This window comes from Cygnus atratus, chromosome 5 (assembly GCF_013377495.2).
Source record: "Cygnus atratus isolate AKBS03 ecotype Queensland, Australia chromosome 5, CAtr_DNAZoo_HiC_assembly, whole genome shotgun sequence".
Classification (NCBI taxonomy): Eukaryota; Metazoa; Chordata; class Aves; order Anseriformes; family Anatidae; genus Cygnus; species Cygnus atratus.
In genome coordinates, this window is record NC_066366.1 from 56981628 (window position 1) to 56995343 (window position 13716).

Here is a 13716-nt window from a genome sequence, read left to right on the forward strand (position 1 = left end):
CAGTCATCAATATCACCCTAGTTATTTACAGGGGAACCACACAATTCAATAATTCAGGACTAGATCACTCCACAAATGAGTGAAAATTCATATTACTGAAGTGTGGTGATGATTTTCTGTGAAGGTATTTTTCAGCTATTCTATTGAGCTTCTTTATTGCAAATTTGTTTTGTTTTGTTTTGTTTGTTTTGTTTTTCCCCTAAAGGACAAAATGAAAAAGAGAATAATTCTAGAGTCTATATACTAAACTCGAACAATTTTCCAGGAGGAATGGAGGAATGGTGGCAGGAGCAGCAATAGAAGCTGCAAATGAGTGTTTAGTTAGATCAGTCATTTATATTGGTGAAGTTTTGAATAGTGAGGCTCTGCTCTACTAGTTGTATACATTGAAGTGTCTAAATATAAACTTATAGTCCATGCTTGAAGCTTTTTGCAGACTGATTCTTTACATAAAGACAGGATTTTTTATTTATTTATTTATTTAATACAAGTGATACTTCAGAAAGAAACTACAGAACTAATGCAGGAATTACAGGGTAAATCCCAAACCCTGTTTTATGCCAGACAAAATCACGAGACTTACACACCAAACAAATAACAGGAATTTTGTCCCCAGTTCAGCACTCTCAGAGGGAAAAAACTGTTAATCCAGCTGTGATACTGCTTTCCATTTAAATTTTTGGCCTAGAAGAGGGTGTCATTAAAACATGGATTAGCAGCTGCTGCACTCACAGCACTGTCTCAGCTGGGCTGAGCCAAGAGATGCTAATTCAGATGGGTCGGGTGGAATCCACTTTGCAGGGTGGCCATACCTCATGCTGGTTCCCTCTGATTTTAAAACCTGCCCAAAACACCCCAGAGCAGGTTTCTCTTGGGGTGATTTTCTGGGTTTTTAGCTGACTTTGCCCGAGAGTGAGGCAGCAGGTGCGTCCAGCAGGTGGTGCAGCCCGTGCTGCTGTGGACTCGGGGGCACCACAGCTTCTCCTGTAGAGACTAGGGGTTAGTAACTGGTTATTTCCCAGGTGGGATTTTAAGGTGTGTTCCTGAGGTGTCCTGCTCTTACAGTGGAGTTCCTAAGACCTGGAGCAGCTTCTGACGCTCACCGGCTGTTTCACGGCTCTGCTCACCCAACTGTAAAGGCAGCTTGAAGTTGGCAGGGCAGAGGCAGGTTTGCAAAACCCACGCGTCCCTTCCCCTCCGGATGCAAAGCATGGTATGAGAGGAGCGTCTCAGCCTTTACGCTGTCTGTCTGTTGCCTTTTGCTTTGAGGAGTGAAAATGTAAAGCTGTGCAAAACAATCTTGGCTGCTGGAAAAAAAAAAAAAAAAGAAAAAAAAAAAGCCACGCTCCCTTCAAAACTTAAGAGAGCCGCGGGAACCACAGAGGTCTCTAAAGCACAAACTTACTGCAGTGCAGGATGATGACGCTATCCTAAGAAGCTAACAAGTCAGAAGCTTTGGGGCTGAATCACAGTCTCGCTGAGCTGGTCGGGTTTCCTTGGAGCTGCAGGCTGCCACGGGATGGCCATGGCGGGTAAGAAATGGCTCCAAAGCAGAAAGAAAACAAACAAACAAAATCTTTCAGAGACCTGCCAATAAAGTTCTTTTGGCTCTGCATCTGGGCGTTGCTCCCAAAGTCAGCCTCTCGCCCTCAGATATAACACTACAGCCTGAAATGAGAGTCAGATGTGTGGGAGGGGAGTGCACGTATCTGTGCCTGGGCTGAAAAACATATGTACCGTAATGCCTAGAAAATGCTTTTTATTTTGGGCCTTGCTCCAGAAAATCTTTTTCCTTGCTTTTACAACTGTCCTTTGTTGCTTGGGACTGCCCAGAGTTTAAACCCAGCCCCGAGGACAGGGAGTTACTGCCAACACCCTGAGGGGAGGCTGAGGAGTTTTCTTTGTGCTTTTCCTTCTGCCTCGCAGATGTGGGAGCACACAGCCTCGGGCACACTGCCTCCAGCCCCTCTGCCACTCTCAAGAGATGAACAAGAAGGGACAGTCCCCTCGGGCAGGGGGGTGGCCTGTCCCCAGGGACCCACAGCTTCCAGCTTTATCTGACGCAGCCAGGGGGTCGAGTCCCAGCCTCAGTAAAGTGAGGAGAAATGGGACAACCTAGTCCCTCACAGGGCAAAATGAGGGAGAGGAAAAGATCCTAGGAGGCTATAGCTGGCTTTTTCCTAGTATTTTATCATGAGGTTGTATTATTGGGTGGATTGAGGGTTTTTTTCTTGTTGTTGTTCTTTTTTTGTTCAGTCTGTGTCCTGGAATTTTGTGATTATGTGAGAATGTTAGCTGCTCTCAAATTAAAAACAAGCACAAATCACCACCATCAACCAGTATGTCCTTAGCTTGCCAGATTACAGCAGAGAGAAACTAGAAAAGGTGAATACTTTTTTTTTTTTTTTACTTTTTTTTTTTTTTCCTTCCAATGCCATGAGTTTAAAACCAATCTCCTGGCTCTTTCTGGAGGGTGGGAGTTGACTTCTGGCTGCAAGACAGCTGGTGGGCCTGACCCAGGGAGACAAAGGTGGAGGCAATTGGAACAGCAGAGGCCCAGGGGCACAGAGAATTGAAGAGAGAAGGATCTGTTGATCCAGAGAAATGGGAGAGAATCACAGCGTGGTTTGGGTTGGAAGGGACCTTAAAGATGATCCAGTTCCAACCCCTGCCGTGGGCAAGGACACCTGCCACAGACCAGGTTGCCCAAAGCCCCATCCAGCCTGGCCTCCAGGGATGGGACACCTACAGCTTCTCTGGGCAGCCTGTGGCAGCGCCTCAGCGCCCTCAGAGTGAAGAATTTCCTCCCGACACTGAAATACGGAGGACCGGGGACTTCACCAGGGCAACAACCGAGAAAGCCGAGGAGAAGGAGGCCGGGGCGGAGGAGGTGGTGAAGGGGAAGGCGCAGATCTGACGGGAGGAGGTCGGGCAGGGGAGGCAGGCCGCCGCCAGGGAGGCACACCTAGTCCCGCCCATAGCGACCTGCCGCCGCCTCCCGCCCGGGCCCGGGCCGCTGGATCGGCGGCGGTAAGGCTGCTCCCCCCCCGCCTGCCGCGGGCCCGGTGGCCAGGGGCTGGGGGCTGAGGCGAGCTTGGCTGCTGGGGGAGCTGGGCTGGGCTCGTCGTGCCCCGGGGGGAGCCCGGAGGGAGGCTGCGGGCAACCCCCCCCCGCCGCCCCTCGGAGGGCTCCACGGCTGAAGGGGGCGCCCCGGGGGTGCCTCTGCTTGTGGGTGAAATGCCGGCGGCTCCGGCATCACGGAGCCCTGGGGGAGGTTGGGGGGTCCTGGGGGGCTGCGAGGGGCTCCCGGTGCCCGGCCCTGCCTCCCCAAGGCTGCCTCCCCAGGCCGCCCCCCGCCCCGGTCCCTTGGAGTCCGCGGGGGCTGCCCTCAGCCCAGGTGGGTGTGCGCCGGGGGTAGTGCCTGGCTGCGCCATCGGGGTAAGCTTGGAGGGGGAAAAAACATAAAAAAAAATCAAGATTTGTCCTGTTTCTCTGCTGAGATAATCTCATAGTGACCGGTCTCTAAAAAGTGGTGTTACTGCAGCTCCGAACGCCCCCGCGCCTGCCAAAAGCAACCCCTCAGTGGGAAGGATGCTTGAGGAGATGCGGTGATCTGAAACGATAAAGGCAGCGTCGCATATGTAGTTCACAGATGTGAACATTGATCTTATTAAATCACTCTTAATTGCTTAAATAGTTGGAGGCACTATTGCTTTTCACAGTATTAAGCTGCTGGTTCCTGTGTTGCTGCAGGTCACATTTGCCTCTTTGGTAATCTTTCAGACTGCAAAAACCCATGCAAATAAAAAGAGCCCTGTCTGCAACCAGTACGAGCTGGGCGAAACAGTTATAATGGTGGATATTGGCTGTAAGTATTTCTTCGTGTCTCCTGTGTATATGCACTAAGTACTCAGTTAAGATCCAACAACTTCTGTTAAGTATTTTCCAAATGTTGTTATTAATTTCATGGTTTTCTTGTGATGTGGGCAAAATTATTTGAAATGTATACCAAAGTGCTGTGATTTTTCAGTTGCATAATACTGGAATGTGTTTATTTTAACTTGAGCATTCTTTCTACTACCTTATCAACTATCTTTTCTTATTCCTACGCAGCCCTTATCACAGAAGTATTTATTTACAATTCTTTCCTTTCAGGCTAATGTCTTACACAGAAAGTGAGACTGAATAACATACACGTGTGGATTTCTGGAGGAGAGACTGAAGGACATCCTGTTTTGATTTAGCAATGTTATTACTCTTTGGGGATGAAATGAAAAACTTGGTTATGTTTTGGAAATATTCAAATTTCTAATACAACTAAAGTTAACTAGGGTTTGGTTGTTTTTCAGTACAGATTTCAACAAGTGATGTCTGAATGTGGGTTGTTCTTTTTAAACAAAGATGCAGAACCTGTCACTAGTAGAAAGTTGTAGTAATACAGACACGTCACTCTGGACATCTCCGAGAGATCTAGCAGTTGAAGTAGGTGGTATATCTCTCGATGGGAGTGACTGTAACATGAATGAAAGGACAAATAATGAAGAAATTACTAATCCTGGGGTAATGCAGCAAAGCCTCCCTGTAGTGAATAGCAGCAGTAGAAGTGAGGGGTTTTCTGAGAGCAGTTATTGTACCTCAGAACCCAGTGGTTCCTGGGGTGATTTTGAAGGCTTCAGGGAGTCCTTAGGCAAATCAGAGAGATTTGATCATGATCCTGAAATTTCAGTGAAGTCTACAAAAACTTCTGAAGATGATACGGACTGGAGCAGGGGACATTACAGTACTTCTGCTGGTCACTTGTGTTCTGAGCCATCTCTACACAGTGGGATACATGATGTTTCGAGCTCTTTAAATGAGGTAGGTGTTAATAGTATACCAAAGACCAGAAATGTTTGCATTACTGCTTCATACATCTTAAGATCTGTATCTGAATGTCTGCTCTATGGAGGATAATGCTGTACAGGGAGAGAAACTGTCAAGCTACTTTGCAGTTAACTTAAGTGGAACAAAAGCAACTTCTTTACAGTGTTTGACAAATGCTTAAGTTATCCTGCTAGAAAGCTTTAAAGAATGTAATGCGTTGCTTTGCTTCTGGAGACTAGGAATACATAAACCCTTCAAATACAATGATGAACCTTGCCCTTAAGCATATGCAATTTAAAAGCTAGACAAAATGAGCATAGGAAACAAAGAATTGGGAAGGTGGGTAGCAAAAATAGGGTGGACAAAAGTCCTCTGAATTTCCTGCAAGCTTATTCAAATAAACCAACAGAAATTTGAGTTAGAATTTGAATAAAACATTGATTTCTGTTATTTAATACACTTCTTGAATAATCCAACAGTCTTTCTGAAATTTTTGATTGGTTGTGGGTGGAAGTTAATGTGAAACAAAATGAAATGAATAAAAATAACTTAATACCATTCATTTTCTGGCATAGGGTGTCACGTTCTCTTATACATGTTAGAACTAAAATCTGAGTAAATACTAAGTTAAACAATGTGTCCTTAAAAAAAAAAAAAAAAAAAAAAAACACCCTTCAGTTTAAGGGTTATACCTTGTTGCAATTAAGGTGTTTTAGTGTGTACCAGACAAAGTGAAGCAAACTAACAGAGGTTAAGTAAGAATGTACAAATACAAAACAAAATGAAAAGCCTTCATTTTTTTAATGCTGAATTAAAATGCTTGTAAAAAGAAGGGATAGTGGTCAACTAAGACTTTCACAGAGTTAATCAACAGAGTTAATAATTTACTGCTTATAGGCTGCTAAATGAGTTCTGATATGTGCAGGAACTGAGTTTTCACGAGACAGGTTTTCTTGTCCTTAGCTGGGTACTTATTGCAGACGTCTTACTTGGGAAAGCACAACGGTGCACGTGGGGTAAACTGTCTAGCAGTGGTAGAATGGAGGTCGCAATGTACCTGGTGATGAGTTGCTGGTATGCACAAACAAGGTAAATCATTTGTTGTGCTGGAAATTCAGATAAGAAGCCTTATGCTGAAAAAGGAGGGTGTATAAAGATTGGAGCAGAAATAGAATACAGCAGTTTCTTTCTAAAAGCGGTGCATCTTAATTGTACCAAACCCTTTCCTTTATTTTTGCTTTTGTCAAAGTCAAAAGGAAATACCTGGTATGAGCTGAAACTCTAGGGAGGGTTAATATGTTTCCATTTCTTTCCTTTTTTTCAGGGCAGAGAAACAGCTGTAGAGCTGCTGGTATCTTTGAATGTAGAACATACACATAACTTGTCCTTCATTCGTGAGGTTTTTGTATTGTTATTTTGAGATCATAAACTCATCAGGTTGGGGCTGTCTTCTGTATGGTCAATGGAGAAGCACCTAGGGAGGTTAGATGGGACTTGTAGAGATCGTCAGAGGTCTGCCCCTCGTTATCTAATGCTTCAGTTAATTGAATGATAACAGGCTGGAGCAGAGTCCTGTATTTTAAAATGAAAACAGTCACTGATTTCTTTGCAGTAACAGGATACTTTGTCTACGTGATCGAGCAACTTTAAGGATTTTTCATGTTAATTAAATACTGACCATTGTGAGTGGGACTAGTGCACTTGCTTAAGCCCTAGAGTATTCTGGTATAATAGGATATAGAGGATTTATTCAGAAAGCACAGATCTGAAACTAGTGCATTCATATTTTTATAATCAGTACAAATCTCCAAGATAAAATTAATACAGAAAATCTTGTGATTTTACTGTATATATTGAGCTCTTCATCTGGCTTGACTAAACTGTAATTCAGTGACTTGTTTGTAATTTCTTCTTACAGCTGCTGATGTTACTCTGATATGAATACCAGGCAGGCCTGTGCTTTCCTCTATTCACTCTTTAAGAAGTATTTTTTCATAGAATCTTACTTTTTAAACGTGTTTCTCCTCCATATATTTTGTTATAAATTAACCAAAATATTTTATAAATCAGTTTAAAATATTAGGATACTTTGTGCAAGATTCAAAGGATTTTATCCAGGAGTCTTTGAATATTCCCACAGTCACCCATCATGAAGGGCAGTTTAGTAAGGTCTATACTTCAATGTGGGCACAAATTTTATTTCTGGAAGCATACTCGGAAGTACAGAAGCCCTCTACCTCTAGTTGATTGTGCCTACTCTTAATACTTTAAATATTCACTGTATTTGCCTGAATTTAGTATGAAGAAACTGTGGAAATAATCTGAATTTATTTCAGTTGTTTGAATTCCAGTTAAAGGAACCTGTCAAAATGTGAAGTATCCATGTTTACGTTTTTTCAGATTAAATTGATGATTGGTAGGCAGTGAAAGCGAGCTGCCTGGTTCCATTCTCTAGTTTTCACACAACATCGCTGCTTCTGGATTGCAGTCCTCCTGCAGGGTGTTGAAGTCAATTAGCTGCTCTGATTTAGAAAACTGCAGTTATTCCTTCTTTGAAGGAATAAAAGGAAAAAGCTTCTGGACCAGATGGCACAAGAACATCCCTTTAGGATAAGATGTAAATTATGCACATTTATCTCTGTACGCATATTTCCTAGTCTTCAGATCACCTTGTTACTTCCACTGGGCCTGTTCTCATGGGTTTGGATCGCTCACCTGGCTATGTTCACACCTCCAAGCCTCCTCCATACCACTGCTGGAGGAGGAACAAATACGTAAATGTGATGAAGCTTTTTAACATAGGATGGAAAAAGTTTGGTGCAAACGCAAGTGTATGGAGACATGCTGACCCCAGCTTTGATGTGGACTTGGACAGTGCAAGTATTTATTGGTAACTGTAACATTAAGTAGTTATGTTATCTTTGGCTGCATTAGGTGTGTTAGAAATGCTGTTGACAAAATGAGCTTTAGTTGGTTTTGACCTGGACTGAATTTCCTTGAGGAGAAGGAATCTTGACTACTAGTAGACAAAGCAATGTATAACTTTATAGTTGTAAAGTTAGAGAGCGAGGTTCATCAGAAACTCTTGGGCTCTTGCTTCTCCTACTCTAATTCTAGGCAAATACTCAAAATGCTGAACTATGGGATCAGTCCCTTGGCCCCATTAATAGTACAAAATTTAAATACAGTTAATAATACAATCTGTGGAAACAATGTAGTCTTTGGACCAAGTCCTTCATGAACTGCGGGGCTGGCCTGTATAATGTATGTCATAAAAGTCTGTTTTTTCTAGGCAAACCACAGCTATGAGGATATACTTAAGTTGGGCTTTCCAGAAGTCTTTGTATCGCAGTCCAGAGAGAACATAAGAAGCTTAGATCAAGTACTTGATACAAATAATGAAGATGTTGGGATTCCTGAGCTTATGAAGAATCAACTTTGGTAATGAGTTTAGATCAATAGCCAAAAAAAAAAAAAAACACTTCCTCAGCACTTACATTACATTTCATAATTTAAAAATTTGTAGTACTTTCTGACAAACACAAACTTTTTAAACCACTACGCTTTTTCAGAATACAGATCTTACCATTTATGTATTGTGTTGTTAAAGGAAATGAATTGTTTTAGCTATGGGAAAGCAAGGAAGGGAATATAACAAAAGTACAAATTTCTGTTTAGAGTTTTTCCTGCTGTTGGTGTGACTTCGTATGACTAAGCTTCTGGAATGCCAGAACACCCAACAAGCAGCCTGTTCTTCCTGTTTGCTTGTCCTTTCTTCACAACACATCTGACTTAATTCTTTGTCATCCGAAGCAGGAGCACTGCTGCTGCTTCTCCTGACAACTCATGCTCATTTTTTCTCCCTCCCCCCTTTTTCCCAGGTGGTTATTGCTCTTCATGTTAAACTAGATTTCCTTCAGAATCTGTGGTGCATCTGGCTTCTTTCCTGGGGTTGTGTTAATAGCAATTAGTATCACTTAGCTTACTCTTAAGGCAGCTGGAATGGTTTTGGATTTATTACGTGTTTTAGAAGGACCAACAGCTTCTGAAAAGAATTGCAGTTACTAAACAGTTTTGTAGTTATTCTTGCATACATCTGAGGCTTTGTATCTAGAAAGTTTTGTCATGCTTTGGAAATGTCATAAGAATTGCAAGAAATGTAATTAAAACATTTACTGTGGGCATCCTTTCAGCAAGTTCCTTGCATATGCATTATATTTTATTCAGCCTCAAACTTGTGGAGAAATATAAGAAATATATATTTAAAGGGACTGCAGTATTATAGCAGAGTTCTAACTAAAGATGAAAAAGCCTCAATATACTGTGATGAGTAACTAAACAAGATCAGCAATACTTTTATCCTGCACTAAATAAAAAGCATTTGGATTTATAAAGGATTAATACAATGTAAGACCCTGAAGTAGTATGTAGAGGGAACTGTTTAATTCCCACCATTTCAGTAGCGTGTGCCTTTGGCTTTGACTCTCTGTCGCGTAGTACGTACATGTCAAGACCAGATATGAGCAAGTTGACCCATAGCAGGCTGCTGCAACGCCATATTGCTGATACAGAGGAGAAAGGTTTGAGAGACAGATAAAGCAGTGTACAAAACTAGTAGGGCTGAACTCTGTACCCACATGTCACAGAAGTGATTAATTAATGTGCGTTGTGGGCATGTAACAACTCTGAAGTCTGCTTCTAATGCACTTCTTATCTGAGAAGCCCACACATACAGGTTATGTTGACTTACTGTATCCAGTAATTGTCATGCAAATTTATTAGTGCATTGGGTTGATACTTTGGACAAATGTTGCTTTTTAGATCTAGGGAAGCCAGTACGCAACTCTCTGTAGTGAAAATAACTAAAAGTTATATATGTCTCTACTGGAAACTTTGTACACCTTATAACCTCACATTGTGTTTTCTCTCCTAGCATTGATTCTGGAAACATATGGAGAACTCTTAGAGACTTAGATAATACCTCCAGATTAAGACACCCCTGGAGTAAATCTCATTGCCAAGAAAACCTCTTGAGTGTTCTTGGAATAGATGCAAATCGAACGGTAATTGAACGAAGGTTTCCTAGTATGCCAGTATAGACCTTTGATTACAAATTGGTTTTATATAAACTATACATGTAGATGAATGAGGAAACAGATTGTGATTAGTCATAAGTTTAAAGAGAACCTTTGTCCTGGTTTCAGGTAGGACAGAGTTAATTTTCCTCCTAGTAGCTGGCACAAAATGATAGTCTAATATTTTCTCATCATTATATGTAAGTATATATGAAATTGTGCTGGGATCAGATTTTGGTCCTCTTTACATTGAGGTCTCCATTACGTAGCAGCCTGTTGCATTAGATGGCACAGTCAACTTTAGGTATAAAATGTAGAATTTGGTTTCAGATGTGTGTATGGTTAAACAGTTTTCTTTTTTACTCAGAGTATGAGGAAAATATTAGTCTAATATCTTTCTATTAAGTGAAAATTGGATCTGAATCAGTGAGGCTGTTAAAGTAATTACTGGAGTAAAAACATTAAGTTTTTACTGTATATGAACTGAAAGTGTATTCCACTTCCCTTTTCCTTAGATTACTGTCTGTTTTTGCAAGGCTTGAGGAGAGAAACGTGTTTTAAATTGAATCGAGAACAACAAACAGTATTGAAAATCTGTAAAAGAAATGTATCTGTTTAATCTCTTGTTTTGAGAAGATGAAGTCATCAGGGATGCTTGAGTATTCAACCTGGTTATTTAGGTGGCATGAAGCAGTTGCTTTTGCTTCTCAGAAGTAACTGCTCCAATCCATAATTTGATTGCTGCGGTGGGGTTGTTGTGTGCAGTTTTCATTTTATGGATATATTTGACCTTTCATGCAAGTTATATACAAACAGAATCACAGTGCTGAAGGTATAGAACTTATTCTGCACTTGACAGTCACTTTTATAGAAATGTCATCCAACAGAAGAGAATTGGAGACATTTCTCCAATGTAGTAATCTCCTCTTCTGTCCCTTGCACTAGCAGCTTAAACTGGTGTCATTACTTCTTTTTCTGTTACTGGAAAATCGTATTGCTTTTAACACTGATTTCTCGGGAATTTTCTAGTTCAGCTGAATTTCCAAATTTTATTTGGAAATCTATTTTGAAGTTGCCTTTTTAAATTTTAAGTCACAATTTGATTCACAGTTGTAGAACTTGTTTTGTCATAGGATTATTTTTTTTTTTAATTGAGAAGGGGCACATGATAAATCTAAACACAGCTCCATAAAGTAAAATTTAGTGTTTGTTATTTGAGGGAAAACTTCTCTTTAGGTTAATGCCTAACCTATATGTCTGGCTATGCCTATAGTCACTAGTAAAGGAAATTTCACTTTTGTCTTATTAGGACTTTTCAAAGAGCCAGGATGATATTTTTGAGGAATCAGATGTTAAAGATAATGAGGACTTTGGATTTGATGGATTCAGTATTAATAACTGCAAAGCACTGATCCAGACCAAGGTAAGAATTGCTCTAAAACCAACTACTACTGAGAAGCATACAGTGTATTTTACATGTTCATCTGTGCTATAGTCAGCTGTTCTATTATACGTGGTAGTGTAAATACTTGGTCCTGAGATGACTGTATGGATGTGGGATTGTATTTTGTTCTCTGAAACCCATTTGACAACTTCATAAAAGGTAAAACACAACGTTCCAAATGCAAACCAACGTAATATGGAGGATGCTGAAATGGGAGGTTATTTGTTAAGCAACCTGGATTGCAGGTCAAGCTGTTGACTGGTTGAGAGAGAGCAGCAATATGTAAAAGAGGCAGGATGCTCTGATGACAAAGGAAAACTATCATATTAAAGGATCACTGAGATCCTGATGTTGATCGCTGAGAATGATTACTGTGACTCACGCTTTAAAAATACGGTAAGGGAGACATTAGAAGCAAAATTGGTAGAGAAGAAATTGCATTCAAGTTTGCATTTCAGATATTCAGAATGATTCACATTTTGGTTTGTTCACTCTAGAAGACAGGAACTACCTAAAGAAGTAGTTAGAATTGATGTTACAGTTACAAGGACTTAGGATATTAATATTTTTAAGCTGTGTTACAGAACACAAAGAGAAATTTTTTATTTTACTGAAAGATTGATTTAGGATCAATATTCTAATACAAGTTCCCTTCTTCAGTGGAGAATAAACTTGAGCAACTGTTGTTGCTGTGGGGTTGTGTAGTTTGAAGTACATTTTCATTGCAATGCTTATTGCATTTACAATGTTTATTACTATTTACTACATTGGACACTGAAGTATACTGTTCTGGGAACCTTGTATTTAAGAGATGTTAGGTTGGAGAATTCAGAAAAAAAAATCAAGAGAGAGTATTGAATGTATTCCTTCCTAATTCAGTTCTGCTTGGATCATACTAGCTGACACATACTTGGAGCTTTGGAAGAAGTGGTTCAAAGTGAATTAAGGAGGAGTAAAAGTAGAAAGAATCTATTTACCTTAACTTTGTATCATGATAAATTTATTCTGGAGTAGCCATCTGAAGGGAAAGAACAAGCTCTGAAGCTTGGTATCTCGAACTAAAGCTCATTAGAAAATGAACGTTGCCACCCTAATTTGGAAGCAAGTTAAATCATATAGTGGGATCTTTTCCATTTATCTTCCTGGTTATGTCCTTTTTTTAATGCTGATTTTATGATGTCTGTCTTAAAATTAAATGGAAATATGCTAAGTGATGAACTGTAGTATGGAAAAAATTAACATGTTTTTATTTTTTCACTCAGCTTTCTGTACCACCAGATTCTAGACATGACCTTTTCACCTGTAACCTTTTTTTGAAAACCACATCATCAAATGGAAACAAGCAACATATAACGATCCCAAGAAAGAAGCACATTTTCACTACACACAACCTAAAAATGAAATTTTTCAATAATGATATTTGTTGAACCAAGTGCACTTTTTAATCTTTTTTTTTTCCTTCTTTTTGAACTGAATGCAGTTCACCTTCATTTTCTTACTGGCTTGGTACTAGAGACTACATATGTTCTTCAGGAAAGTGACAGGTACCTAAAGCCATGTTATTAGAAAGTATTTATCCTATCTAGTTGTGAAGTCAAAGATGTAATTTTGTCCTGCTGAGTTTTGCTGCTGAATCATGTCTCTTACAGTAAGTCCAGCTGCAATCACACTTTAAAGATGCTCTGGTGGACTACTGTTCTGAACCACTGATCTTTTGGGCCTTAATGCCTTTTTGATGATAAAACTGTTTTCCCTGCCAAAATGTAAACACACTTCACGTGTGTTGTAAAGTGTGCCTTGTCACCATCTCTTCTATTTTGTCCAGTTGGGATCAGCTGAGAGCTGGTACTTTGCTACTGCTTAGCACAACGAAAAGTGAGCCTTCTACATCCTGTGGCTTTTGTTGGGGTTTAGGAGGATATAACTTCCATGTCTGTGGTAATACGGGTAGTGTCAGTGGTGTGACTGGACTCACGGCATTCTGAGCTGGCATTGGTTTCTAACTGAAATAAATCACACCTCTGAAGCTGATTGTAACAGGCCTTTTGGATTCATTCAGCTACCAAACACTTACACCATCCATAATCGTGCTTGTTGAAGCTTAACAGCAGTGTAGTTCAGGACCTGTACTGCACAGTGCTGTAAGCTCTGGCCATAAACCTTTTACAATTTTATGGTAATTATCAACTGTTGCCCACCTTCCTGTGTGCTTGAGTGCTGGAGGGGATGCACTTTGTTAATATTCATATAAACCATGGTTCGTCCTTGCCCATTGCAGCAGCTTTATTTATTCACTGATAATAACTTTTATGCAAGTTACTCATTTATTTACTG

The 13716-nt window shown here is 40.4% G+C and overlaps 1 protein-coding gene and 1 long non-coding RNA gene across 7 annotated transcripts in view; one reads left to right on the plus strand and one right to left on the minus strand.

Moving 5' to 3' along the window:
* Window positions 1–13716, minus strand: part of LOC118250228 (uncharacterized) — a 35777-nt gene that overhangs the window by 17464 nt on the left and 4597 nt on the right. The window lies entirely within an intron of this gene.
* On the plus strand, window positions 1469–13413 carry CLBA1 (clathrin binding box of aftiphilin containing 1). 5 transcript variants are annotated; one of them, XM_050710837.1, is made up of 7 exons: window positions 1469–1532; window positions 3754–3868; window positions 4156–4857; window positions 8156–8304; window positions 9797–9926; window positions 11248–11361; window positions 12645–13413. In XM_050710837.1, the coding sequence occupies exons 3-7, from the start codon at window positions 4402–4404 to the stop codon at window positions 12807–12809; spliced, it is 1014 nt and encodes a 337-aa protein (XP_050566794.1). In that variant the 5' UTR covers window positions 1469–1532; window positions 3754–3868; window positions 4156–4401; the 3' UTR covers window positions 12810–13413. The 5 variants fall into 5 exon arrangements, with proteins under 5 accessions (XP_050566794.1, XP_050566792.1, XP_035407031.1 ...); XM_050710835.1 differs by lacking the exon at window positions 1469–1532 and adding an exon at window positions 2510–2890; XM_035551138.2 differs by lacking the exon at window positions 1469–1532 and adding an exon at window positions 2910–3030.

What these genes read in the sequence shown, in the direction of transcription:
- CLBA1 (XM_050710837.1), top strand. Translation starts at nt 4,402, where the DNA reads ATGCAGAACCTGTCACTAGTAGAAAGTTGTAGTAATACAGACACGTCA. An exon ending in TTTCGAGCTCTTTAAATGAG is followed by an intron (nt 4,858 to 8,155) that starts GTAGGTGTTAAT and finishes TGTTTTTTCTAG; the next exon opens with GCAAACCACAGCTATGAGGA. An exon ending in AAGCACTGATCCAGACCAAG is followed by an intron (nt 11,362 to 12,644) that starts GTAAGAATTGCT and finishes TTTTTCACTCAG; the next exon opens with CTTTCTGTACCACCAGATTC.